This window comes from Tiliqua scincoides, chromosome 10 (genome assembly GCF_035046505.1).
Source record: "Tiliqua scincoides isolate rTilSci1 chromosome 10, rTilSci1.hap2, whole genome shotgun sequence".
NCBI classification, from domain to species: Eukaryota; Metazoa; Chordata; class Lepidosauria; order Squamata; family Scincidae; genus Tiliqua; species Tiliqua scincoides.
In genome coordinates, this window is record NC_089830.1 from 11,684,186 (window position 1) to 11,707,607 (window position 23,422).

Genomic DNA, 23,422 nt, shown 5'->3' on the forward strand with positions numbered 1-23,422 from the left:
TGCCCCTGCTCTTCAAGTTCCCTTCCAACTCTAACAGCATATGCTTCTTCCATTCTTCAAATGAATAAAATCATTCCTCATCTTTCCAGGAGCTCCCTGCTGGATCTGAATTGGATCCCTGCAAATGACACACGGAAGCTGACACCTGTGCCCAGCGGCAGTCTTCCGTCCCTTCTCTCCCTCCTGTAGTTCACCAGGTGAGCCGGCAGATTTTTCAAAGCACGCTTGGAGCTTGATTGGCTCTTCTTGTTTCACAGACTGCTAAGCAGCACTGCTGCCACCTTTTTCTCTGGCTGTGCTCCTGGGCTTGTCTTAGGAGCACAAAGATCTCCCATTTCCTTTCTGATGGTCAGAGCAGAGCCCTTGACGAAGGCTGGGAAGGTCCGTGGATGTTCAGAAGCAAGAGTTGGCTAAACCCCTAAAAGAGACAAAGGGCACAATCCTAACCGTGCCTTGGGCCACAAGTTTATTGCGCCGGCCCGGGAGGGTCGCTAACGTGCCAGAAGCCACAAGGAGATGCGCCAACACATGGAGGCTGAATCCAGCCTCTGTGGCGGCTTCCCTGCTGAGTCTTGCGATGGCCTGGGTGGGCCGATGCAAGAGTGAAAGGTAGGCGTGGGGGAGGCAGTGGGCGTCAGGGAGGAGGCAGGACAGAGGCATTCCTGGGTGGGGTGTGGGTGAGCAGTGGACAGCCCCGGGGGTGGGTGGGGGTGGGCGGGCAGAGAGAGATAGTTGGGCTGGGATCCGGCAGTTATGCCAGATCCCAACCCCTGTTCCCAGGGAGAACGGAGCAGTTTGAAGCCACTGCGCTCTCCTCCAGAGGTGGCACAAATTCAAGGAGACCCATACTGGCCAGCAGCTGTTACCCAGGGGTAAAGCGAGAGACAAGGGCAAGGATGGGAGAGTGGAGGCAAATGTAGGGGTAGGAGCTAATAAATAGGCCAGGCCTGAGTAGATCTGGGATGGGATGGGCACATTGGTGTGGGTTCCGTCCCCCTTCTTGAGTTTTCAGCCTCTCTGCTCCTCTTTCTTTCAGATCCCCCTGTCGTCATGCTGTCGGTGCGGCCGCAAACGGTCGCCGAGGGTGGCAAAGTGAGCTTTCTCTGCACGGCCACCTCCAACCCGGAGCTGACAGGCGACAGGTAAAAAGGCCAACAGACTCCAACCTCCCAGAGATCACACAGCAATAGTGATGTTGCTGCGATGCCCTCTACTGGCAGCTTTGGGGATTACAATGAGCCGGGCTCAGTGCATGCCTTCGCAGGTGGGCCAAAGGTGGTACAAATTCAAGGAGACCCATACTGGCCAGCAGCTGTTACCCAGGGGTAAAGGGAAAAATTTTCCCTTGCCTCTGGCTAAGCTGCTTCTGGCCAGAATCCTGCGTGGATGCAGCACAAGCCTCCTGGCTTGCCTGTACCAGCGCAGGATAGGATTGCACCCCAAAACTTGGATGAGAGGACCTCCCCCTGCCTCAGGCCATTCACAAAGGTATAGGGAGGAAAGTCTTGGCCCAGACATTCACCGTTGAGCGTCCTTCTCATACACCAGTATAAACACCCCTGGGATGACTGGCAGGGCAGTCGTGAAACAGGTGCTTCCTCCTTTCCCCAATTCTGCCTTTCTGTCCAAGTCCAAATTGGTGACTCCACAATCACAAGAAGTGGGTTGCAATCAACCTGGGCTCTGTTCCTGCCTCTCCTACAAGAACGTACCTTGGGAATTTTACTCCTGAGAAGTTTGAGAACCCCTGCCATAGAGTGTCGTGCAAAGAAAAGCACTGAAAATTGCTGCACTACAGAGGAGACTCTCTTCCGTGATTGTGCATACGATTCAATTTTTACTTCTGGGGACAGATACATAATACGACATTTCTTGCCATCGTTCCTTCAAGGAGCTCAGCGAAGTGTACAATGGTCTTATCTCCCCAGGTGCGGGCACATGTGCTTATATGCCTCTTGGTAGCAAGAAAGCAAATCCATGCGCATAGAAAAGTGGCTTGGTTCTAGCTATGCTAGACCCCTTTGCCCTGACATGCTTATTCTGTATGTGAAATTTATCCTGTCTGGAAGAATTCACGCAAGCCCCTTCCTGCATGTAGCCTGCCTCAGTGCAAATAATTGGGGGAGGATCAATTGGGAATTTCAGGGGTCTGGAGGTGACGCTTCAATGCCCTTGTCTCTCCCCGAGGTGATCAGCAGCAGCTGCCAGATAAATCTTGCCCAAGTCAGCAAATATATTTGCATAAATGAGACCGTGTTTGTATTTGTTCTTGGAGCGGAATGTGGGTTACCTTCCATTATTATTCATACCTCAACATCTGATCCCCTGGCACCTTGCTGAGTTGCGTCTTAGACAAGTCCTCTGCCCCAAAGAGCTTACAGTGCAAGATGATAGGGAAGGCAAAAAAGAGGGAGAGACAAGGGCAAGAATGGGTGAGTGGAGGCAAATGTAGGGGTAGGAGCTAATACATAGGCCAGGCCTGAGTAGATCTGGGATGGGATGGGCACATTGGTGTGGGTTCCGTCCCCCTTCTTGAGTTTTCAGCCTCTCTGCTCCTCTTTCTTGCAGATCCCCCTGTCGTCATGCTGTCGGTGCAGCCACAAACGGTCGCCGAGGGTGGCAAAGTGAGCTTTCTCTGCACGGCCACCTCCAACCCGGAGCTGACAGGCGACAGGTAAAAAGGCCAACAGACTCCAACCTCCCAGAGATCACACAGCAATAGTGATGTTGCTGCGATGCCCTCTACTGGCAGCTTTGGGGATTGCAATGAGCCGGGCTCGTCTGATGCCAGTGCATGCCTTCGCAGGTGGGCCAAAGGAGGTGTGCCCATTCCGGAGGCCAACGGGGACAGCTATGAGGCGATAGTCAATCAATCGTTTTTCATGGAGCCCATGTCGTGCGAGGGCTCGAATGCCGTCGGCAGCACACTGGTGGATGTGCATTGTAAGTGAAGGAGGCAGGTTGGGTCTGTGTATCCTGGGATAGGTGGGAACACTTTGGAAGAGGAGGATGGACAAGGAGATGACGAGGGTGACCTTGGTGCCAGATTGGTGCCAGATACTGAGTGTGGGCAGGTCAGATGTGGGGCTCCCCCCACCAGGATCTTCTCTCCTGTAACCCCACTTGCCGTTCCAGCAGGTAGACCTCAAAGGCCTCCAACCTGCGACCATCATCGTGGTAAAATTAGGCATTTGTGCCATATTTTTGACACATTCACAGCTGGGTTTGCACCCAATTAGAGCGAGGTGACTAATATATCCATTACCTTTGCATCAATTTGCATATGAGTAAAAATAACCATTTCTGAAGCAAGAAAGCATGCTTAATTTGTTTTTTTATATTATGCACACGGATCAAGACCCTTAATTGACTATAAAGCTACCCCCAATTAATTTTATAAGTACTTGTATGAAGCAGCACAGGCAGATGTGTATCTACATACAAATTTTTTGAAAACAAACTATTTAATACATGCATAAACACACGTTCATTCACACTATTGAAGACAACAGTGTATAAAACTGCAGATTTTAAGAAGAATGTTTAATGAACTGCTTGTCAACCAAAAAGCCATTCACAAAGAAGGCAAGCGCTGTCTTTAAAAGAAAAAAAAGAAAATCCACTCCTGGGACCTTCTGCATGGAAAGCAGGTCTCTACTACTGAGCGATGGGCCCCCCTAACCCCTGTTTTCCTCTTTTTTCCTGCAGTTGGAGCCCGCCTTATCTCCCAGCCCAAGCCCCTGACTGTAGGTGTTGGTTCTGATGCCTCTTTCACCTGTACCTGGGCGGGGAGTCCACCTCTTACCCTAGCCTGGACCAAGAAGGGATCTAGTGTGGTCAGTGACTTAAACCAGGAGTTCAGGTTCCCAAGTTGTGTGTAATTTACCAAACACAAATCTGGGAACACCAATCTCTACCCCCTCCTGTTGTCTCGTAGCACAGTGGGCCAGGTGGAAGACCATGGTGGTAGTAAGAGAGATATAGAACCTTTGCTTTATTCTGACTGTCTGCCAAGGTCAACGGGGGGCACCCCTTTCTGCCTTCCTCCCCACCTGAACTGAGCCTGTGAACACACAGGACACAGTTTTGGTTGTGGCACCAGGAGACCCACCCACTTTGAATCCTCAGAAAAATTGTGAAGCCCTTCTGTCCAAACAGGCCTTCAGTTTAGGATGTTCTGTTCCCTGGTTAGATAACTGAGGCCGGGTATCCTTTTTTGGGCTGGAAAAAGAGCACTGATCCCTTCATTTCAGTAAATAAATCTAAATTCACTTGTTCCCACAGGTGTTGAGCAATGGAAACGCGCTACACCTCAAGGCTGTGACGCAGGAAGATGCCGGCATGTCCGTCTGCAAAGCCATCGTGCCACGCATTGGAGTGGCTGAGAAGGCACTAGCTGTGAATGGTGAGGGGTCTTGGAACCAGGTCATGCACAGCAACCTATTGCAGTGAGCCTGGCGGAAATCTGACCAGACCTGATTGCATCCGTCATTTTTGTCTTTTCCTCAGGGCCGCCCATTATCGGCGCGGAACCAAGCCTGCAGGCTGCAGTGGGGGCCAAGGCATGGCTGGAGTGTTTGGTGGGGAGCGTCCCACCCCCCGACAGGATTGTAAGTGCTTGACTCGCCTTTGCCCTCCACCCTCATGCCTTAACCAGACCTGAATGTACCAGATGGTCCTCCTTATCCATGGAGTTGTCTCAACATGGATTGCAAGCCCACACTGGAGCAGCAACTGTTGCCCTGCACATGCCTGATCTCATCTGATCTCGGAAGCTAAGCAGGGTCAGGCCTGGTTAGTACTTGGACGGGAGACCGCTTGGGAATACCGGGTGCTGTAGGCTTCTACCATAGTCTTTCGAGACTGAAGGTTGCCAACCACTGGAGGACCTCAGAGGACCTCCCAGGCATGACTGGAAGTCGTGTCTAGGAGGTCTTCTGAGTTCAGCCGGAGCCTTTGGAGAGGCACTTCCAGGTTTTCACAAAATGTCTTTCTGAAGACTCTGGCTGACCTTCTGAGGTGCGAGGAGGTAGCCTGCAGTGTCCCTGCACCTCATAAAGCCTCCTGGAGACCTTCTGGAGTCCTGAAGGCACCCCTGGTTTTCAACCAAAGCTGGAAGTGCTTTTCAAAGACCTTCTGAGGCCTGGGCAGGCTGTGTACAACCTCCCCTCACCTCAGAAGGCCAGCCCCAGTCTTTGGAAAGGCAGTAGGGTATGTCATATGCCAAAGAAACCAAATATTATTTGTGAAGTTGGATGAAAAGGTGGAATGCATGTGTGCCAAAGTAGTTAGAATGTAGAGTTATTGAACCCATGATTTTAAACCCACACTGCTTAGTTCAGGGTTCTTAACCCTTTTACTATTACAGACCCCCCACCCCCCATAGATTGCCCAGTGTGTCCCCATACCTTCTTCACTAGTCTGTAGGAATCAGCATCATCACCAGTCCTATTAGGTACCACTATTTTGTCAGCAGCGGGGTTCTACTTTACATATGGATAGCAAGGATCAGAATGCCTCAATCTGCATTGACAGTGGTGATACTTAATAATCTGATCCATATAAATAATGGTAATAGTTAATCACCTAATCTAACAACAATTTTTTTAAATTGTTCAGAGATTGAGAGCACAATCCTAACCAGGTCTACTCAGAAGTAAGTCCTATTTTGTTCAATGGGGCTTACTCTCAGGAAAGTGTGGTTAGGATTGCAGCCTGAGTCCCATACCTCCCTCATTGGGTTCTGGTACCTCCAAAGGGTATGGATAACCCTGGTTAAGAATCCCTAGTTTAGATTTTCCCACAAAACCTTGGAAGGTTCTGAATGGCCAATCGTCCCCGTAGCGTCTAGAGTCGATCCTTGGGCTTGGTACCCATCGGGCACGAGGCTAACCAGGTGTACTCAGAAGTAAGTCCTATTTTGTTCACTGGGGCTTACTCTCAGGAAAGTGTGGTTAGCATTGCAGCCATCATCTTCTACCTGTCCAGGCTTCTGATTTGCCCTCCTGTCTCTTTGCAACAGGCCTGGTCGTGGGGTGAATGGGTGCTGGATGCTGGCTCGCTAGATCGGTTCACGGTGGACACCATAGTGACCGACCAAAGGGTGCTGTCTGCTTTGCTGATCGACCCAACGCATGACAGCGACTTCACCTTGGCCTACAACTGTACCGCATGGAATCGCTTTGGCGCACGTTCCGCTACCGTCAGCTTATGCCGCCAAGGTAAGATTCCCCATCCCCCTCTACTAATTTCACCAGGAACAAGCTTCATGGTGAACTCACTGGGGCCCCGCCAGATCTCCTGTTTTCAAAGCAGAGAGATCCAAGTGCAGAGCCCAGCAGAGCAGTGAAACTCACCTTAGCAAGCCACTGTCTCTCTGTACAGCATACTTTGGCAGGGATTGTTGGGAGAAGAAAAGGGGATAATCTCCAGCTTGAGACTGAGGTCCTGGAGGGGGAGGGCAGAATACTGATGTGACACAACATGACCTTGACTTTCATCCCCCCTTGGGCAGTGGTTCCCAAACCTTTCCAACTAGCAGTTCCCTTGACCTACTGGGCCTTTGGCCACAGCTCCCCATTAGGGCTACAATCCTATAGTGTATAGGGTGGCAGATTTTCACCAGGATTCTGCATCTCCCCTGGCTGGATTCCATGGCTTCCCAGGGAGCCTCAGTTTGGGAATCACTGCACTTGACGTTCATCACTTTGCTCTTTCAGCTGTGTTCAGCCTGGGCTGATGCAAGCCTCTGGGGTGGGCGGGAAGGAAGGTGGGGAGGGAGGCATTCCTGGGTGGGGGGAGGGCGGGCGGTGGGCAGGTGGGGAGTGGGAGGCGGGGCTGGGATCCAGCTGGGAACCACCGTTCCCGGGGAGCTTGGAGCAGCTCCAAGCCACTCCGCTGTCCTTGTCCTCAGGAGGTGGCACAAGTCCAAGGAGACCCATAGGGGAAAAGTCACCTTACCCGGAGGTAAGGGGAAAAGTTTCCTCTTGCCTCTGGCTGGGCCGCCTTGGGCCCCTGTCCTGTGCTGGATACAATGCAAGCCTCTTAAATTAATTAAAGGCATGAATTCTCCCCGCAGAGGTCTTGTCCGTCCTGATCATGGGGGGCTTAGCTGCCTCCGGGGTTGCTGTTCTCCTGCTCCTGGTGGTTGTCATCTCTTTCTGCTACCGACGGAAGCGCTGCGGGAAAGGTGAGGTGTCATTCTCAGAAGCTAAGCAGGGTCAGGCCTGGCTAATCCTTGGATGGGAGACCGCTTGGGAATACTGGGTGCTGCAGGCTTCTACCATAGTCTTTCGAGACTGAAGGTTGCCAACCAACCGTTCTCAGCCCTCCCAGGAATTATGTGGGGCCTTGTGCCCCTGAGCTGCAGCCCCCGTCACCAATCCTTGAGTGACCTTTGGGGAGAAAGTTGGGGTACAAAATCAAATGATCTGTTTGCTGCCAGCCTATAGTTAAGGCTGCATTGTCAGAATGCTGGATAGAGGCAGGGTTATTCCCTCTTCCTCTGAGCTCCTTTGGTCTGTGGACTTGGTTAGGCCCACTGAATATCCCCACCTGGTCTTCAAAGCCTCTCCCCCTCCTTTTCCATTGGCCTGACATCTCCCTGCTACGGACGGCGGCTCCAGACGCAACCATTTGAGCTGTTTTCCTGGGGTCCCGCAGACACTTGCCCCTGCACAGTTTCTTGGGAAAACCAGTGGGTGGAATGGTGCCACCAGTGGAGCTTGCGAACAGCAGATATATGGGCCTGCTCTTCTCCCAGCTAGCTGCCCAAGGGGATAGGTATCCACCCATGCCTCCGTTGAATAATGCTACCCAATCTACGTAGGGATGGATCAGAGAAGGGCTTCAGTGCATCTTGCCACTTCCTGGTGTTTTCACATGCCCATCCCAGAGCTCTCCAAGATCTGGAATGTGCGCAGATGTCATTGTTTAAATCCCCTGGAGTGAAATCCTGTAGAAGACCAAGTTTTCAGCTCACACCTCTGTCTGTCCATAAATCCTGCAGCCAAGTGGGGGGCGCAGCTCTCCAAAGCAGATATCCTTGTGCAGATCACCACGAGCGAGAGCAGCCCAAGCCGGCCGAGTGAGACAGAGGGTGATGGCAAGGAGTCCATGGTGACGGGGAGCCAAGAACTGAGCTCAACTGGGAGTGTGGGAGACTCACAGTAGATCCACCCAAACTGAGGCTCTAAGTCAGTGTGGTCCAGCAAAGATGTGTACAGTAATGTACACTTTGAACCCCCAGAGATGTGTGGCCTTACTGGGTGATGCCAAAAGGTCCTTCTCTTTCCACAAGTGCCAACCAGATGAATCAACATGCTCAAAAGCAGGGTGTGATGGTGACATTTATTCATTGATTTAAGACATGTATACCCTGCCTTCCCAGTGTTTTTAGAACACGAACATCATCCCTGGCATCTTTTCCTCAGCAAGTGGTACCTGCTGGCATCCTGCCTTTGAAACAGAAAAGTTCTGTTCTCCACTAATAGTTAGGATAGCAGATTTGTGGGCAGTGGGTCTAATGCTCTCTTAATGCTGTCTAACCTAGTGCCCACCACACCTGACGGCAAAGAGGCCTACCTGTGAACTTCTCCATAATTGGTCCATTCTTTTCATTCTTTCCTAAAGCAGCTATGGGAGGTGAACCTGGGGTTCCCTTGTTGTAGTCCAATGCTCTAACCATTGCACCACACTGTGAATCGGCCCTCCAAATAATTTGGTGGTACCTTAACCTTGCTTCATTGGCATTTCTGTCTTTGTCCTCCCCAGGATCCCACCAATGGCTACTACAAGGTCCGCGCCCATGAGGAGCAATGTTTAGGAAGCAGCTTCTCTGAGTACACGCCAACCACCCGACCTTTGTTTGGGGCATCTTCTCTCTACCCTTCCGCTGGGCCGGTCCAGCCCAAGTTGTATGAGTATGCCCGCCGGTACACCCTGGGTACACCAGGCTCTTGTGCAGCCTATGACCCACACGAGCGACTTTTCCCTCAGGAAAGCATGTACAGCGGGACGGCCTACCTCACAGCCCCCTACAGCCGGGCTTTCACCAGCTACGTCAAGCCCAGCAGCTACAAGAAGGCCGAGAGCGGGTATGAGCAGTCGGACCAGGCCAGTAAGACCTCGGGCTGCTCCCGCTTCTCTTATACCTCCCTGTCCCAGCAGTCCGACTATGGGCGCCCTGCCCACCAACGCATGCAGACCCACGTATGACTCGTGCCTGACCCCTGCCAACCTCCGGTCGTCTTCAGAAGGGAGAGAACAGGGAGCGGACACTTCATGTGGCTAATGGACTCCAAAACAGCCAGATAGACTCGGTGCCGAAGACCTGGGCTGAGACATGCCATTCTCATCCTCCGGGGAAGATGGCTGCCAGGCTAGCTTAGCAACGCAGAGTTGCTGTCAAGATGGCCAATAGCCTGCTTGTAAGTCGTCTTCATCTGTAGCCAGATCCATCTCTCTTGGGGAGCGTGAGAGGAAACTGTTTTTAGCCACCTCCACGTCAGGACATGAAAGTGGATTTTGGACAGCCAAAGGCACATCTCTGCTGAAACTGGAAACAAGTTTTCATGGCTTATTAAGAAGTCTTGGTCTAGGTCTGACTTCAAAATGGTGGACGTGGCTGCCAGGCCAAGAGCGCTAGTGGAAGCAGCCAGCAGCTCAGCACTTTCAAAATGGTGCTAGGACACGGAGTCGGCAATGGGACTACAGGACTCTCTCGCTCTTTGCTCACTGATAGACTTGCCCAGAAAGGAAAGACTCCAGACTCTGCTCCAGACGCATGATCTTGGGAAATCTCTAAGCATGGGTGCTTGGCTTTCCTGATACCTACAAAACCCTCTCTTCCCCCTCCCCCCTCCATCCCATTTGTCTCTCCACTGCTCCCTCTCCAATTTCCTGATACCCACAAACCCCTCTCTTCCCCCTCCCCACTGCATCCCGTTTGTCAAAATTTATCAATCAATCAATCAATCAATCAATCAATCAATCAATCAATCATCCTTTATTGCTTAACCATAGGTCATTACATTTGGAAAGAAAAATAAAATATATAAAATGTATATATACTTTAGTATAATAGTGCCATACAGTAAAACTCAGTTATTAACAAATTGAATAAAACACGATCTTATCTTTTTAGCCGCAAGGGCAAAATGTGCCACAGCAAAAGTAACATTTGATTGTAAATCCTCAAGTAGATAATAAACTAATTGTTCAGGGGAATAACCACACAGGGATTTTACTATTGGTTCCAAAAAACGGCTTCTCGGATTCCCATATAAGGGGCAAATCAGTAAATAATGTAACACATCTTCAACTTGCCCACATCCATAAACACAAAGGCGCTTTGCTATAGGAATTTTTTTTATATCTACCCTCTAAATATGCTGAAGGCATTTGTTGAAATCTCAGTTCAGTAAAAGCTCTTCTTAACTATGGGTAAGTCAGAGTCTCAAAATAAATGGACATCATATGCTGGATGTTAATATGGGGATACCAGCTCGAATATCAAGATTCCCATAAAGAAACTTTGTCTTGGTAAGTTTCCCAGTCATAAATCCATTCCCTGAGCTCTTTAGGACTCAGGCACAGAAACTTGTCATACTCCAGGTTAAAATACTTTAACTTTAAAAAAACCTGATTGGCCCATCCTCCAATAAGCATCTGTTCGTTCCAGCATTCTTTTGCTAGAGCTGACTCTTCCATAGCATTGATCCTTCTCCAAAATCGGAAGTAAGCAAGGTCCATTCTAATGGCTAAAGATGGCAGTCCTAGCTCTGCTCTAAAATGAACCACAGGAGTGCCTGGAGACAGTCCTAATATTTGTCTCAAAAATTTATTTTGTAAGACTTCTAACTTTCCCTTAAATGAGTCTCCCCACAACTCTGCCCCATATAACATATGAGGTAAGATCTTTGCTTCATGAACTTTAATCAGTGGGGGAATTAACTGTCCGCCTCTAGCATAAAATTTTTTTTTTAACAAACCCATCTGTCTGGCACTGGAGATTAAAATCATCTCACTATGTTGTTTCCAGGTCAGACTCTTTGAAAATTGTATGCCAAGATATTTAAATGAATTTACCTGTTCTATAACATGCCCAGCAAGCTTCCATTTATGATTGACACAGCCCTTCCCAAAAATCATGATCTTACTTTTAGAGTAATTTATTTTTAAATGCTCTTCCTTGCAAAGTTCACCAAATCTATACAACATCCTCTTAAGTCCAATTTGATTCTGAGATATCATAACTAAATCATCTGCATACAGCAGAATAGAAATCTTCCTATCTCCTATAGAAGGAGGAAAAAAAGATAGAGAGGACATTTGTGGGATCAAATTATTTACATAAAAGTTAAATAAAAAAGGAGCTAATATACAGCCCTGTTTAACCCCCCTATTGACCTGGATCTTTTTGGTCAAATAACCTAAATTGCCTAATCGCACTTGAAGTGTATTTTGGCTGTGTAATATCTCAATAAGCCACAATAGGCGTTTATCTATATTGGTCATGGATAATTTGGTCCACAATTATCTCTCTATCAATTAAATCAAAAGCTGATGTAAAATTCACAAAGGCCAAATAAAGAGATCTTTTGGCATGCTTGGTGTATTTACATATAATATGATGTAATATAAATGCTTGATCAATAGTACTCCTGCCTTTTCTAAATCCAGCCTGTTCATGATGAATAATAGCCTGGGTGTTATCCCACTCTATAAGTTTATTCAATAAAAATCTGGCATATAATTTTGCTGCCACATTGATTAAACTGATAGGCCTCTAGTTTGAGGGTTCCTTAGGATCACCCTTTTTATATCTAGGTATCACTATGCTATTTAACCATTTGGAAGGCACTCTACCGGAGTGATTAATCCACGTGAAAAGATTGGCAAAAATAGGGGACCACCAATGCAGGTCCATCTTAAAGATCTCCGCTGGTATCATATCATCACCTGGCGCCTTACCTGTCCTCATAATCTCAATCAATTGTACAATTTCATTACATGAGACCGGAGGCCATTCAGAGCAGTTAGGTATATCTACTGATGGTAAGGGAAAGTCTATCTCACTCCCAAAGATATAACTAAAGTGAGAAATCCAGGTTACAGGTGAGATAGAATTTACAATTCCTCTGGTTTGATGTAAGAAACCTCTATTAATTAAACTCCAGAATTGAATTTGATTTTTTTCTTTCGTTGCAGCTTCCAGGGCCTTCCAATTTGCTACATAAAAGCCTTTCTTTTTTATTTTGGAGAAGTCGTTTATACGCCTTGCGAGTAGTCAAATAACATTCCATAGCTTCTTTATTGGCAGCGACTTTTGCATATCTCAGTGTTCTAGTTAACTGCTTTTTATGCATAATACATTCTTTATCATACCATGAATCATTGCCCTTCTTCGACTTCTTTTGAAAGGGAGCCGATACTACGGGTCTAAGAGCCATAATAATTTGCTGGTAAGTCCCACCTATATCAGAGTGGGACTGTATCACCTGCCTTCTTTTCTCTAGTAATTGTTCAGAGTACAACAAGGCTCTAGCACTTGTATCAATCTCCAATGACCATTTTAATCTTCTAACTCCTTGTTCCAAACCTTGCAATGTAGTATTCGTCAACACCCTTGTATGAATTGAATTACAGTTAAAGGACATCATAAGTGGAAGATGATCACTGTCCGCTCTATCTCCTATTGCCATACAGTTTATCCATCCAAACAGAACATTTGAACAAAAAATATAGTCTATTACACTTGCCCCTTTCTCCCTAAGGAATGTATAGTATCCTCTGGAGCTATCCAGATTGGAACCATTTAAACAAATGAGCTGGAATTGGAATATTAACTTCATTAGAGAGCGACCATAATTATTGATCATTTTATCACAAGACACTCTAAATGGACAATGACTCACTTCTGACTCAATACCAAAAGCCAACTCCATTTTGAGACTGTCACCGATTCTGGCGTTGAAATCCCCACAGATCATAAAGGGGATATTAGGATATTCAACAGTTAATGTGTCAAGTAAACCCCCAAAAAGATCCCAAATGACAATTGCTGAGTTCACAATTCTCGGGGGAATATATACATTTATACAAATCCAAGAACTCCTTCTGCATCCCTTAATCAGTATAACTTGCCAATAATTAGAAGACAAACAGGTGAGTTCTGTGCCTTCCAGGCCTGTGGTAGCTGCAATAAAAAGGGCCAAACCTCCACTCCCTCTTCTTTGAAAAGAAACTTTGACCGCAGGCATATGCCATACATTACAACCCTGCAAAAAAGGGCTTTCAGAATCTGTAAGCCATGTTTCTTGGAGACATATAATTTCAAAGGATAACAGATACTGAGTAATATCTGGGTCAATTAACTTATTTTGCCAAGCAGCAATGTTCCAGGATAAAAGATTTATAGACTGAGTATGAGGCCTTCACCATTCTGGTCAATCCCTATCATAAAATGGGGCGCGCTGAACCGTTTGATAGTTATAATAACCCAAGGGTTTAAAATTCTCAGGCAATGGTTCCTCAATTCTGCATGATTTACTTTTGCAGAATAACTTATCCGAGACCTGTTTAAGGGCTATATTATTCGGAAAGGTCACAAAGGAGGGACAAGGCTCCGGTCCCCTAATTCGTCTGATTAAGTCCTTAGCTGTCCCGCTATGTTTTCCAAAGTCATTTCTGGACTTAAACTGGGAAGTTGATTTATTTTTCCCTTGCCATGAGGCATATTTAGCTACAAACCTTCCCTTTTTTTCCCTTCTAGGGGGCTGAAAATTTCTATCAAATTTATCATTCAGACCCCATTTAAAAGATATTTGCATAAACTCAAATTTATAGAGTAGTCCCCAGAAATGGTGTGCATGTTCCAGATTGCTAAAAATTAACAGAATTCTTCCCCATTTTATATCAGGATTATTTGGATATCGACAAATACAAAAAAAAAAAAAGACTCTTTTGCATTCCAATCCTCACCCAGGATCTTCTTTATGGTCTGTTCAACTTCTCTGGCAGACCTCCATGTATTAGTTGGACGACCCAGGGGCCAATGATTTATAGTAATGTAATAACCATTAGAATTTGGATCAGCCTCCAAGGTAGAGGAATATTCCATTGCTCTACAAGGAAGGATCAAACCTTTAGAATAAAGTTGAGAAGACGGTGCAGGAATGCTATCTGTAGCAGAAGCAATGGGACTAATATTATTTTCTTCATCATGCCAATCATCGATAACTATGAGGTCATTATTAGAAAAGGTCAAATTTGATCTTAATTCTTCTATACTTGAGTCCTGATTATACTTGAGTCCAACCTGACAAGGTTGGAAATCAAAGGAAGGTTGCAAATTATCTTGTGCATCATTCAGCTGACAATCATGACTTCTTGGGATCATAACTTGTTTCTCCATTCGGCTAGATCTTTCATTGACATCTCTAACTCCAATTGTTGTTACATCCACTGTCTGCTGAGCTCCAATGGGTTTAAGAGGATCAATAGTTGGAGCTGCTCTTAAAATTCCATCACTTATTAAATTTACATTGAGTTGTAATAAAGCTTTCATTCCCATAATTTCTTGATGCATCATACTTAACTTCTCAAATATTGCCTTAGTCGTTATAGCCATATGGAAACATCGATCACGCATCTGAGAGCAGAAAAAACTAGAGTGTCCATCATTAGCACCAGTAAGATTATGGGAAAAAACTTCGTCCGGAGTATCTTGTATAGTCATTTTGGGGTCTTCTGAAATATTATAAGATCCCACAACAGGCCACGTAAGCTTCTGAAATCAATTAGGATCCAAAGACCAATTTCCAATATCAAGTGAAATATCAAGTGAAGTATCAAGCCCCTCATTTACTAAGTCCATGTCATAGTTTTCCCTACCACATAGGGTTTGTACAAACAGGCTATTATCTGCAGGGTCACTATGCACATTCCTAATTGGAGAAGCGGCTGTATCGACATTTAGAGTTTCATTTAAAAAAGACTTTTCATGAGTAGAACCTACTTTAGAAGAAACACAAAAATCATCCATTAGCCTTTGAATACACTTGGACTTATTCCCTTGTGTGGGAGAACAAGCACTCTGTGCCCTAGTAACCACCATCTTGAAAGTTGGAATTAAAGCACTTGTGTAAATAAAACTGAAACTGTAAAAACAGAACCGGCTACTCTTGTTTGGAGAGCTGTTTTCCTTTCACTTCAAGTTAATTTTAAACATACAATTCTGCATTCCAGCAAAATCAGTTTTTATACGTAGCAATGTTGTTAAAAGCTACTAGCAACGGCTTTCCCTTCAAGATGGCTGCTGTAGCAAATCTTTATCTTGTTTGACAAATTAGGGCTGATAGTGTCTAATTAAATGCAATTGAGGTGCATTCCAAAGAGCCGACTCTCCGCCAAAATATAAAATATCTTTTCTTGTCAAATCCTAGGACAGAAGGCACTAAAAACTTGAAAAATAACCTTGTGGAGACGGAGCTCTCCCAAAGGCAGCTACTTCCTCCAGCCACCTGGTCCCCCTACCAACCCGTTTGTCTCACCACTGCTCCCTCTTCAATTTCCTGATAACCACAAACCCCTCTCTTTCTTCTCCACTCTCTTCCCCCTCCACTTCCCCCTCTCTTCCCCCTCCACTGGAGAGGACACTCCAACTTCGCCATATGGTGTCGGCACAACACGGGAAGCAGCAGTTACCAGTTATAAGTCTTCCCATGATTGCCGTAGAGCGTGACGCCAGGGGCTGTTTCCGACGGTGGGAGAGATAATTGCATCTCGCTGGGCAGTCCCCAGCCAGTAAGGTGTTGCCTCGCCACGGTCCGTTAACCTCACGGGGTGCGTGGGGTTTAGGGTGAAAACCGACAAGCGGATGGACAACTCTGCACCATTCAACAGAAAACTCCTGCCCTAAAGCTGGGCACCTGGAATGTAAGGACAATGACACCTGGCTTCTCTGATGACCTGCAAGTAATAGACGATGCACGCAAAACAGCTGTCATCGACATGGAGCTGAGCAGACTGCAGATGGACATCGTCGCCCTTCAAGAGACGAGGCTGCCAGATTCCGGATCTGTCAAGGAGAGAAGTTTCTCATTTTTCTGGCAGGGAAAACCACCAAACGAAACCAGGGAACATGGGGTTGGCTTTGCGGTCAGAAATACCCTGCTGAAATCCATCATCCCACCTACTGTGGGAAGTGAAAGAATTTTGTCCCTGCAGCTCCAGTCATCAGCAGGACCTGTCACTCTCATCAGTGCTTATGCACCGACTCTGTCGTCTCCAGCAGAAGCCAAAGACAAATTCTATGATGATCTGGCCACCATTATCAAGAAGATCCCCGTAAAAGATCCATTGTTCATCCTCGGCGATTTCAATGCTAGAGTTGGTGCTGATAACAGTTCGTGGCCCAATTGCTTAGGTCAGTTCGGCATTGGGAAGATGAACGAAAATGACCAACGCCTGCTAGAGTTTTGCTGTCATCACGGTCTCTGCGTCAGCAACACGTTCTTCAACACGAAGCCCCAACATAGAGTCTCTTGGAGACACCCAAGATCAAAGCACTGGCACCAGCTCGACATGATTCTCACCAGATGCTCCAGCCTTCCCAGCATCAAGATCACACGCAGCTATCAGGGTGCTGCCTGTGACACCGACCACTCCCTGGTGTGCAGCAGAGTGAAACTGCAAACAAAGCGACTGTACCACACGAAAAAGGAAGGAAGACCTCGCATTGATTCCAGCAAGACCCGGGATCAGAGAAAAGTGGAGGAATTTGCACGAGCGCTTGAGGAATCTCTTCCAGGCCCGGTCGATGCAAACGCATCCAACAGATGGGAACATTTCAAGAATGCCGTTTACAACAACGCCTTGTCCATATTTGGCAAGAAGACCAACAAGACAGCAGACTGGTTTGAAGCCCACTCTGAGGAGTGGACACCAGTCATTGAGGAAAAGAGGAGAGCTCAAGCAGCATACAAGGCCTGTCCCAGTGAGCACAACCTGCAGGTCCTCCGAGCTGCTCGCAGCAAAGTCCAGCAGATTGCCAGGAGATGTGCTAACGACTACTGGCTCCAGCTCTGCTCCCAGATACAGATAGCAGCTGACACGGGCAACATCAAGGGGATGTATGATGGTATCAAGCAGGCCCTAGGTCCAACGCAGAAGAAAATTGCCCCTCTGAAGTCTGCCACAGGCGAGGTCATCCAGGATCGGACGCAGCAGATGGAACGCTGGGTGCAGCACTACTCTGAGCTATATTCCAGAGAAAATGTAATCACCGAAGAAGCGCTGAACAACATTGAGTGCCTGGCTGTGCTGGAGGAGCTTGACAGTGAACCAACCCTAGAAGAACTTCACGTGGCCCTGGACTCCCTTGCCTTTGGCAAGGCACCTGGAAAAGACAGCATCCCTGCTGAAGTCCTCCAGTGCTGCAAAGAGATCATCGTCACTGAGCTGCATGAAATCCTCTGTCTCTGCTGGAGAGAAGGTGGAGTACCTCAAGACATGAGGGATGCAAACATCATCACGCTGTACAAGAACAAAGGCGACAGGGGTGAGTGCAACAACTACCGTGGCATCTCTCTCCTTAGCATTATAGGAAAGCTGTTTGCCCAAGTTGCACTAAAGAGGCTCCAGGTACTTGCAGAGAGCGTCTATCCAGAATCACAGTGCGGATTCCGAGCCAACAGGTCCACCACTGATATGGTATTCTCCCTTAGACAACTGCTGGAGAAATGCAGGGAACAATGACAGCCACTCTTTATAGCCTTCAGAGATCTCACGAAGGCCTTCGACCTGGTCAGCAGGGATGGCCTCTTCAAGATTCTCCCCAAGATTGGATGTCCACCCAGGCTCCTCAGCATCATCAGATCCTTCCACAAGGACGTGAAGGGCACTGTTGTCTTCGATGGCTCCTCATCAGACCCCTTTTGACATCCGAAGCGGCGTGAAGCAGGGCTGTGTTCTTGCACCAACCCTGTTTGGGATTGTCTTTGCTGTTTTGCTGAAGCATGCCTTTGGAACTGCAACAGAAGGCATCTATCTCTGGACCAGATCAGACGGAAAGCTCTTCATCCTCTCCAGACTGAGAGCAAAGTCCAAAGTCCAGTTGAAATGTCTGCGTGACTTCCTCTTTGCCGACGATGCAGCTGTCACTACCCACTCTGCCAAAGATCTCCAGCAGCTCATGGATCGTTTTAGCAAGGCATGCCAAGATTTTGGACTGACAATCAGCCTGAAGAAAACACAGGCCATGGTTCAGGATGTGGACTCACCTCCCTGAATTACAATCTTTGTGCATGAACTGGAGGTTGTCCATGACTTTGTGTACCTTGGCTCAATGATCTCCGACACTCTTTCTCTCGATACCGAGCTAAACAAAGGCATCGGTAAAGCAGCTACCACGTTTTCCAGACTCACAAAGAGAGTCTGGTCCAACAAGGAGCTGACGGAACATACCAAGATCCAGGTCTACAGAGCTTGCATCCTGAGTACACTTCTGTACTGCCACGAGTCATGGACTCTTCGCTCACAACAGGAGAGGAGACTGAACGCTTTCCACATGCGCTGCCTCCGACGCATTCTCGGCATCACCTGGCAGGACAAAGTTCCAAACAACACAGTCCTGGAATGTGCTGGAATCCCTAGCATGTATGCACTGCTGAAACAGAGATGCCTGCGTTGGCTCGGTCATGTCGTGAGAATGGATAATGGCCGGATCCCAAAGGATCTCCTCTATGGAGAACTCGTGCAAGGAAAGCACCCTACAGGTAGACCACAGCTGCGATACAAGGACAGCTGCAAGAGGGATCCAAGGGCCTTAGGAGTGGACCTCAACAAGTGGGAAACCCTGGCCTCTGAGCGGCCCGCTTGGAGGCAGGCTGTGCAGCACGGCCTTTCCCAGTTTGAAGAGACACTTGGCCGACAGTCTGAGGCCATGAAGGAAGGCCCATAGCCAGGGAGACAGACCAGGGACAGACTGCACTTGCTCCCGGTGTGGAAGGAATTGTATATACAAAGGGGAGATTGCAAATGTATTGTCTACTGCAGAACTCAAAAATATTTATATTAAATTTAAAAAGTGGGAATGGAGTGACGATCCTTTATTATTTCTGGGATGTGTACTGGAAAACCCAGAGTCTGGAATAGAAGGAGAGAGAAAGGGAAGCACACACTAAGTTTGCTGGGTGACCTTGGGCCAGTCGGTCACTCACTCTCAGCCTCACCTACATCACAGTGTTGGTGTGAGGACCAAAGCTGGGGAGGAAACATGTTCATCACCCTGAGTTCCTTGGAGGAAGGGCAGTAGAAAAATGTGAAATTTGAAAGTGCACAGGTATGCCCAGAAAAGCTCGATCCCCTGTGCCATCTGAATTTTTTTATTTCTCACCTATGCAAACTAGTTTGACTCCAGTTATTAAAAATGCAGGGTTCCTATCTGCAGATATATCTACCCACCACTCCGGCATAGCTTCTCTATAGCTTATTGAAGCCAGCTACCCAAGACGTTCGTATGTTGGGTAGTATGAATGCCATATTGTAACATAAGCGTCTGCACTCCTAGCAATTGACATTTTTATGATAAGAACATAAGAACAGCCCCACTGGATCAGGCCATAGGCCCATCTAGTCCAGCTTCCTGTATCTCACAGCGGCCCACCAAATGCCCCAGGGAGCACACCAGATAACAAGAGACCTCATCCTGGTGCCCTCCCTTGCATCTGGCATTCTGACATAACCCATTTCTAAAATCAGGAGGTTTCGCATACACATCATGGCTTGTATCCCGTAATGGATTTTTCCTCCAGAAACTTGTCCAATCCCCTTTTAAAGGCGTCTAGGCTAGACCCCAGCACCACATCCTGTGGCCAGGAGTTCCACAGACCGACCACACGCTGAGTAAAGAAATATTTTATTTTGTCCTAACCCGCCCAACACTCAATTTTAGTGGATGTCCCCTGGTTCTGGTATTATGTGAGAGTGTAAAGAGCATCTCCCTATCCACTCTGTCCATCCCCTGCATAATTTTGTATGTCTCAATCATGTCCCCCCCTCAGGCGTCTCTTTTCTAGGCTGAAGAGGCCCAAACGCCCTAGCCTTTCCTCATAAGGAAGGTACCCCAGCCCCGTAATCATCTTAGTCACTCTCTTTTGCACCTTTTCCATTTCTGCTATGTCTTTTTTGAGATGCGTTGAGCAGAACTGGACACAATACTCCAGGTGTGGCCTTACCATAGATTTGTACAACGGCATTATAATACTAGCCGTTTTGTTCTCAATACCCTTCCTAATGATCCCAAGCATAGAATTGGCCTTCTTCACTGCCGCCGCACATTGGGTCGACACTTTCATCGACCTGTCCACCACCACCCCAAATTATGCAAGTTCTCAATTTTTCTCCCAAATTTATTCTGAAATTTCTATGGCAGTAACCAAATTTACCATTGAGAAACGAGCTCAAGCTGAAGCTCCACCCCACGTACCAGCAATCTTCAGCCACACCTCTGATTTTGACAAGCCACATCCCTAGCTTTGGCAGGGATTTTCCATGTGCTTTTGACTATGGAACTGTAAGGGCTAGCACATCACATCACCTTTGAAAACTGACCACTTTACAGACTAAGGCCTTGCTAGGCTAGGAAGTTGCCTTTTTGCTATTCCCATTACTGAAAGCCTTTCATTGCAGCCATAAGGACTAGAACCCTGTTTATTTTTTTTTTTTTTGAATTGAAAGCTGAGATGCGCAGGAATTTGACTGTAGCTCCTTGCCTTATTTTGCCTGCCTGTGGCATATAGGCATGAACACGGACCTGGTGGTATAGATCAGAAGACAGAGCTCCCAGTGAAATTCTGGGTTCGCCTCTAATGTTAGAAGCACGTGACCCCTTTCCTCCTTTTGGACCCTCCCTGGCCACAGGATATAGCTGTGTGAAAACCACCAGCCCACCCACATATCCCTGTTGTAGCCTAGGCTCCAGATTCCCCATGAGAAGCATTTCACAGCTTTTTCCCAAAGTGTCTTCTGAAAACAGATGGGTTGGTGTCACACCACCTTTGCAAAAAGAGACTTGGAAATCTCAGGATACGCCTGCTTCTCTTTAGTGCGGGCAGCCCCTCCCCCTTGATAACATTGAAATGATTTCGCTCCCACCCATTCTTTTTTCCCCCACATGCCCAAAATATTCAGTGTCATCACTGTGACAAGTAACAAGTAAGCCTAGTGCCTGAAATGTCTGCATTGGAAGTCAAAAACTGATGCCTGCCACGCTATGACTTTCCTGCAACACAAAATCAAAAGGAGAACGTATATGTGGGTTCGGCTGTGCCCGTCAACCTGGAACATTTATACATAAGAAATGTGTTTTTCCAGCTGTAGGAGTCACTTGAGGTGCCCTGAGTGTGACACCTGGGGCGGCCTGTACTCTCCTTCCCCCCCCCCCCACAAACACTTGTACTGTGACACTACTGGTAGTTGCTCTGGAATGTGCGCCTGGGAACGAGTCCTGAGTTCACACAGCCCCTTACTGCAGCGGTGATTGTGCAGGTTGACCAACGGATCAGAAAACAGGGGCTTGGGCTTCTCTTGTGCCTTTTATCATCAGGTTAAGGCAGGGGTGTCCAAAGTTTTTGGCAGCAGGGCCACATCGTCTCTCTGACACTGTATCGGGGGCCAGGGAAAAAAAGAATTAATTTACATTTAGAATTTGAATAAATATACATAAGTTTACATAAATGAATATATTAAAGATGAACTTCTATGAATGAATGAAGGTCTTGCAATAGCTCAAGACCCATAAAAGGCCTTGCACAAAGCAAGGCTGGCCTTCCCTTTGCTGCTGCTACTGCATCACAGACATGAAACAGCAAGCAGTGGAGGAAGCCCTCATTCCACAGCTCACGCAAGAGGTCAAACAGTTGCTCTCATGCTGAGAGCAGTTGCGTCAGGCCAGTGTGGGCTCCAACAAATCTCCGGAGGGCCAGAGGCTCATTGGAGACTGGGGGCTCCCTGAGGGCCGCACTGGGTGGCCTCCAGGGCCGCAAGAGGCCCCAGGGCCAGGGTTTGGGCACCCCTGGGTTAAGGCACAGAAAACAGCAGATAAAAATGTTCACTGCACTGGTAAGCATTGTCACTTGCGGATTGAACACAGAAAGCTGTCTAATACGCACAGGGCCAAATCCAATCTAATATTGCAGCACCACTGCAGCCATGCCAAGGAGATGTGTGCTGCATCTTGGGGTGGGGGGGGCAGTCATTGAGGTCTCCTCAAAGGAAGGGAACATTTGTGCAGTGCTTCATTGTGGCTGCATCAGCACCGGAAAGTTGGAGAGCATCAGTGGCGTCACTAGGGTTTGCGTCACCCCATATGGGAGGCCAGCACGTCACCCCATGATGGACCTCCTCCCATTCAGTGGCCCAGGCAATGCCTTGGGCAGGGGGTATGGTGATGTACCCAGGGCTTCTGAGAGGAATTTTATCAGGGGGTACAAAGTTTCTTTTGGGCCCCTTTGCAAAGGGGGGCGAGTGAAACAGCGCTGTGGAGGGTGGTGATAGGGAAGCAGAATAGGGATAGGGAGGGGAGAAACAGGGTACAAGGAAGGTAGAGACAGCTGGAAAAGTCTTTGACACCCAGGTCTACCAACCCATGTGGCATCAGTAGTGTCCCCAGCAGACAGCAAGTCTGAGTAAATAGGAAAACGTAAGATCCCAGGAAATTTCACCCCCCTCCTCCCGTGCGTGTCACCCTAGCATGCGGGCTGCACCGAGTGACGCGCACAGGGGGATGACACATTCCTGGCCAAAATTTGGGGCCCTAAGGCTGCAATTCTATAACACTTTCCTAGGAGTAAGCCTCATTGAACTTACAATGGGACTTACTAGTAGACATATATCAGATTGTACAGAAAGGGCCCAATGCTAACCAGCTTTCCAGCACCGATGAGGCCACAATACAGCCCCAAAGAAAGGAAGGACATGTTCCTTTACCTCGAGGAGGCCTCCATGACTGGCCCCCCACCGCAGGATGCAGTGCATGCCCCATTGGCATGACTGCATCAGTGCTGGAATGTTGGATAGGAGGGGACTCTAAGTCTGCAAGTTACATGCTGGCTCTGTTCCGGAGGTTCCCTGCTTTTCTACAGAGGTCCCAGGTTCAATCTGTGGTATGTCCATGTATGGTGGGGGAAAAATGCCACCCTGAAACCCTGGGGCAGCTTTCAAAAGACACGGAATTTCTTCTGGGGGAGGAACCAACTGGCACTCTTCAATTTCCTCTCTCTCCATTCCTCTCTGCTCCATTAATGAGGCCTAGATTGTGCGACACCCTTTGGCACAAACTTCACACGGAGAGTGAAATGCAGCATTTATTATCTAGAAAAACCCTCCCCCTCCCCCGAGGGCTTCTTCCACAGCAGCT

At 47.7% G+C, this 23,422-nt stretch overlaps 1 protein-coding gene and 1 pseudogene across 1 annotated transcript; both read left to right on the forward strand.

Annotated features, from left to right (window-relative positions):
• Positions 1–2,576: 2,576 nt before the first annotated feature.
• Positions 2,577–6,205, forward strand: LOC136661186 (kin of IRRE-like protein 1; the record flags this gene model as incomplete). The annotated part of the gene is made up of 6 exons (XM_066638224.1): positions 2,577–2,674; positions 2,807–2,943; positions 3,709–3,836; positions 4,285–4,405; positions 4,510–4,610; positions 6,023–6,205. Coding segments are annotated over 6 exons (768 nt in total), but the record flags the coding sequence as incomplete, so codon positions are not given.
• LOC136661952 (5S ribosomal RNA) lies at positions 4,727–4,843 on the forward strand (annotated as a pseudogene).
• Positions 6,206–23,422: the final 17,217 nt, after the last annotated feature.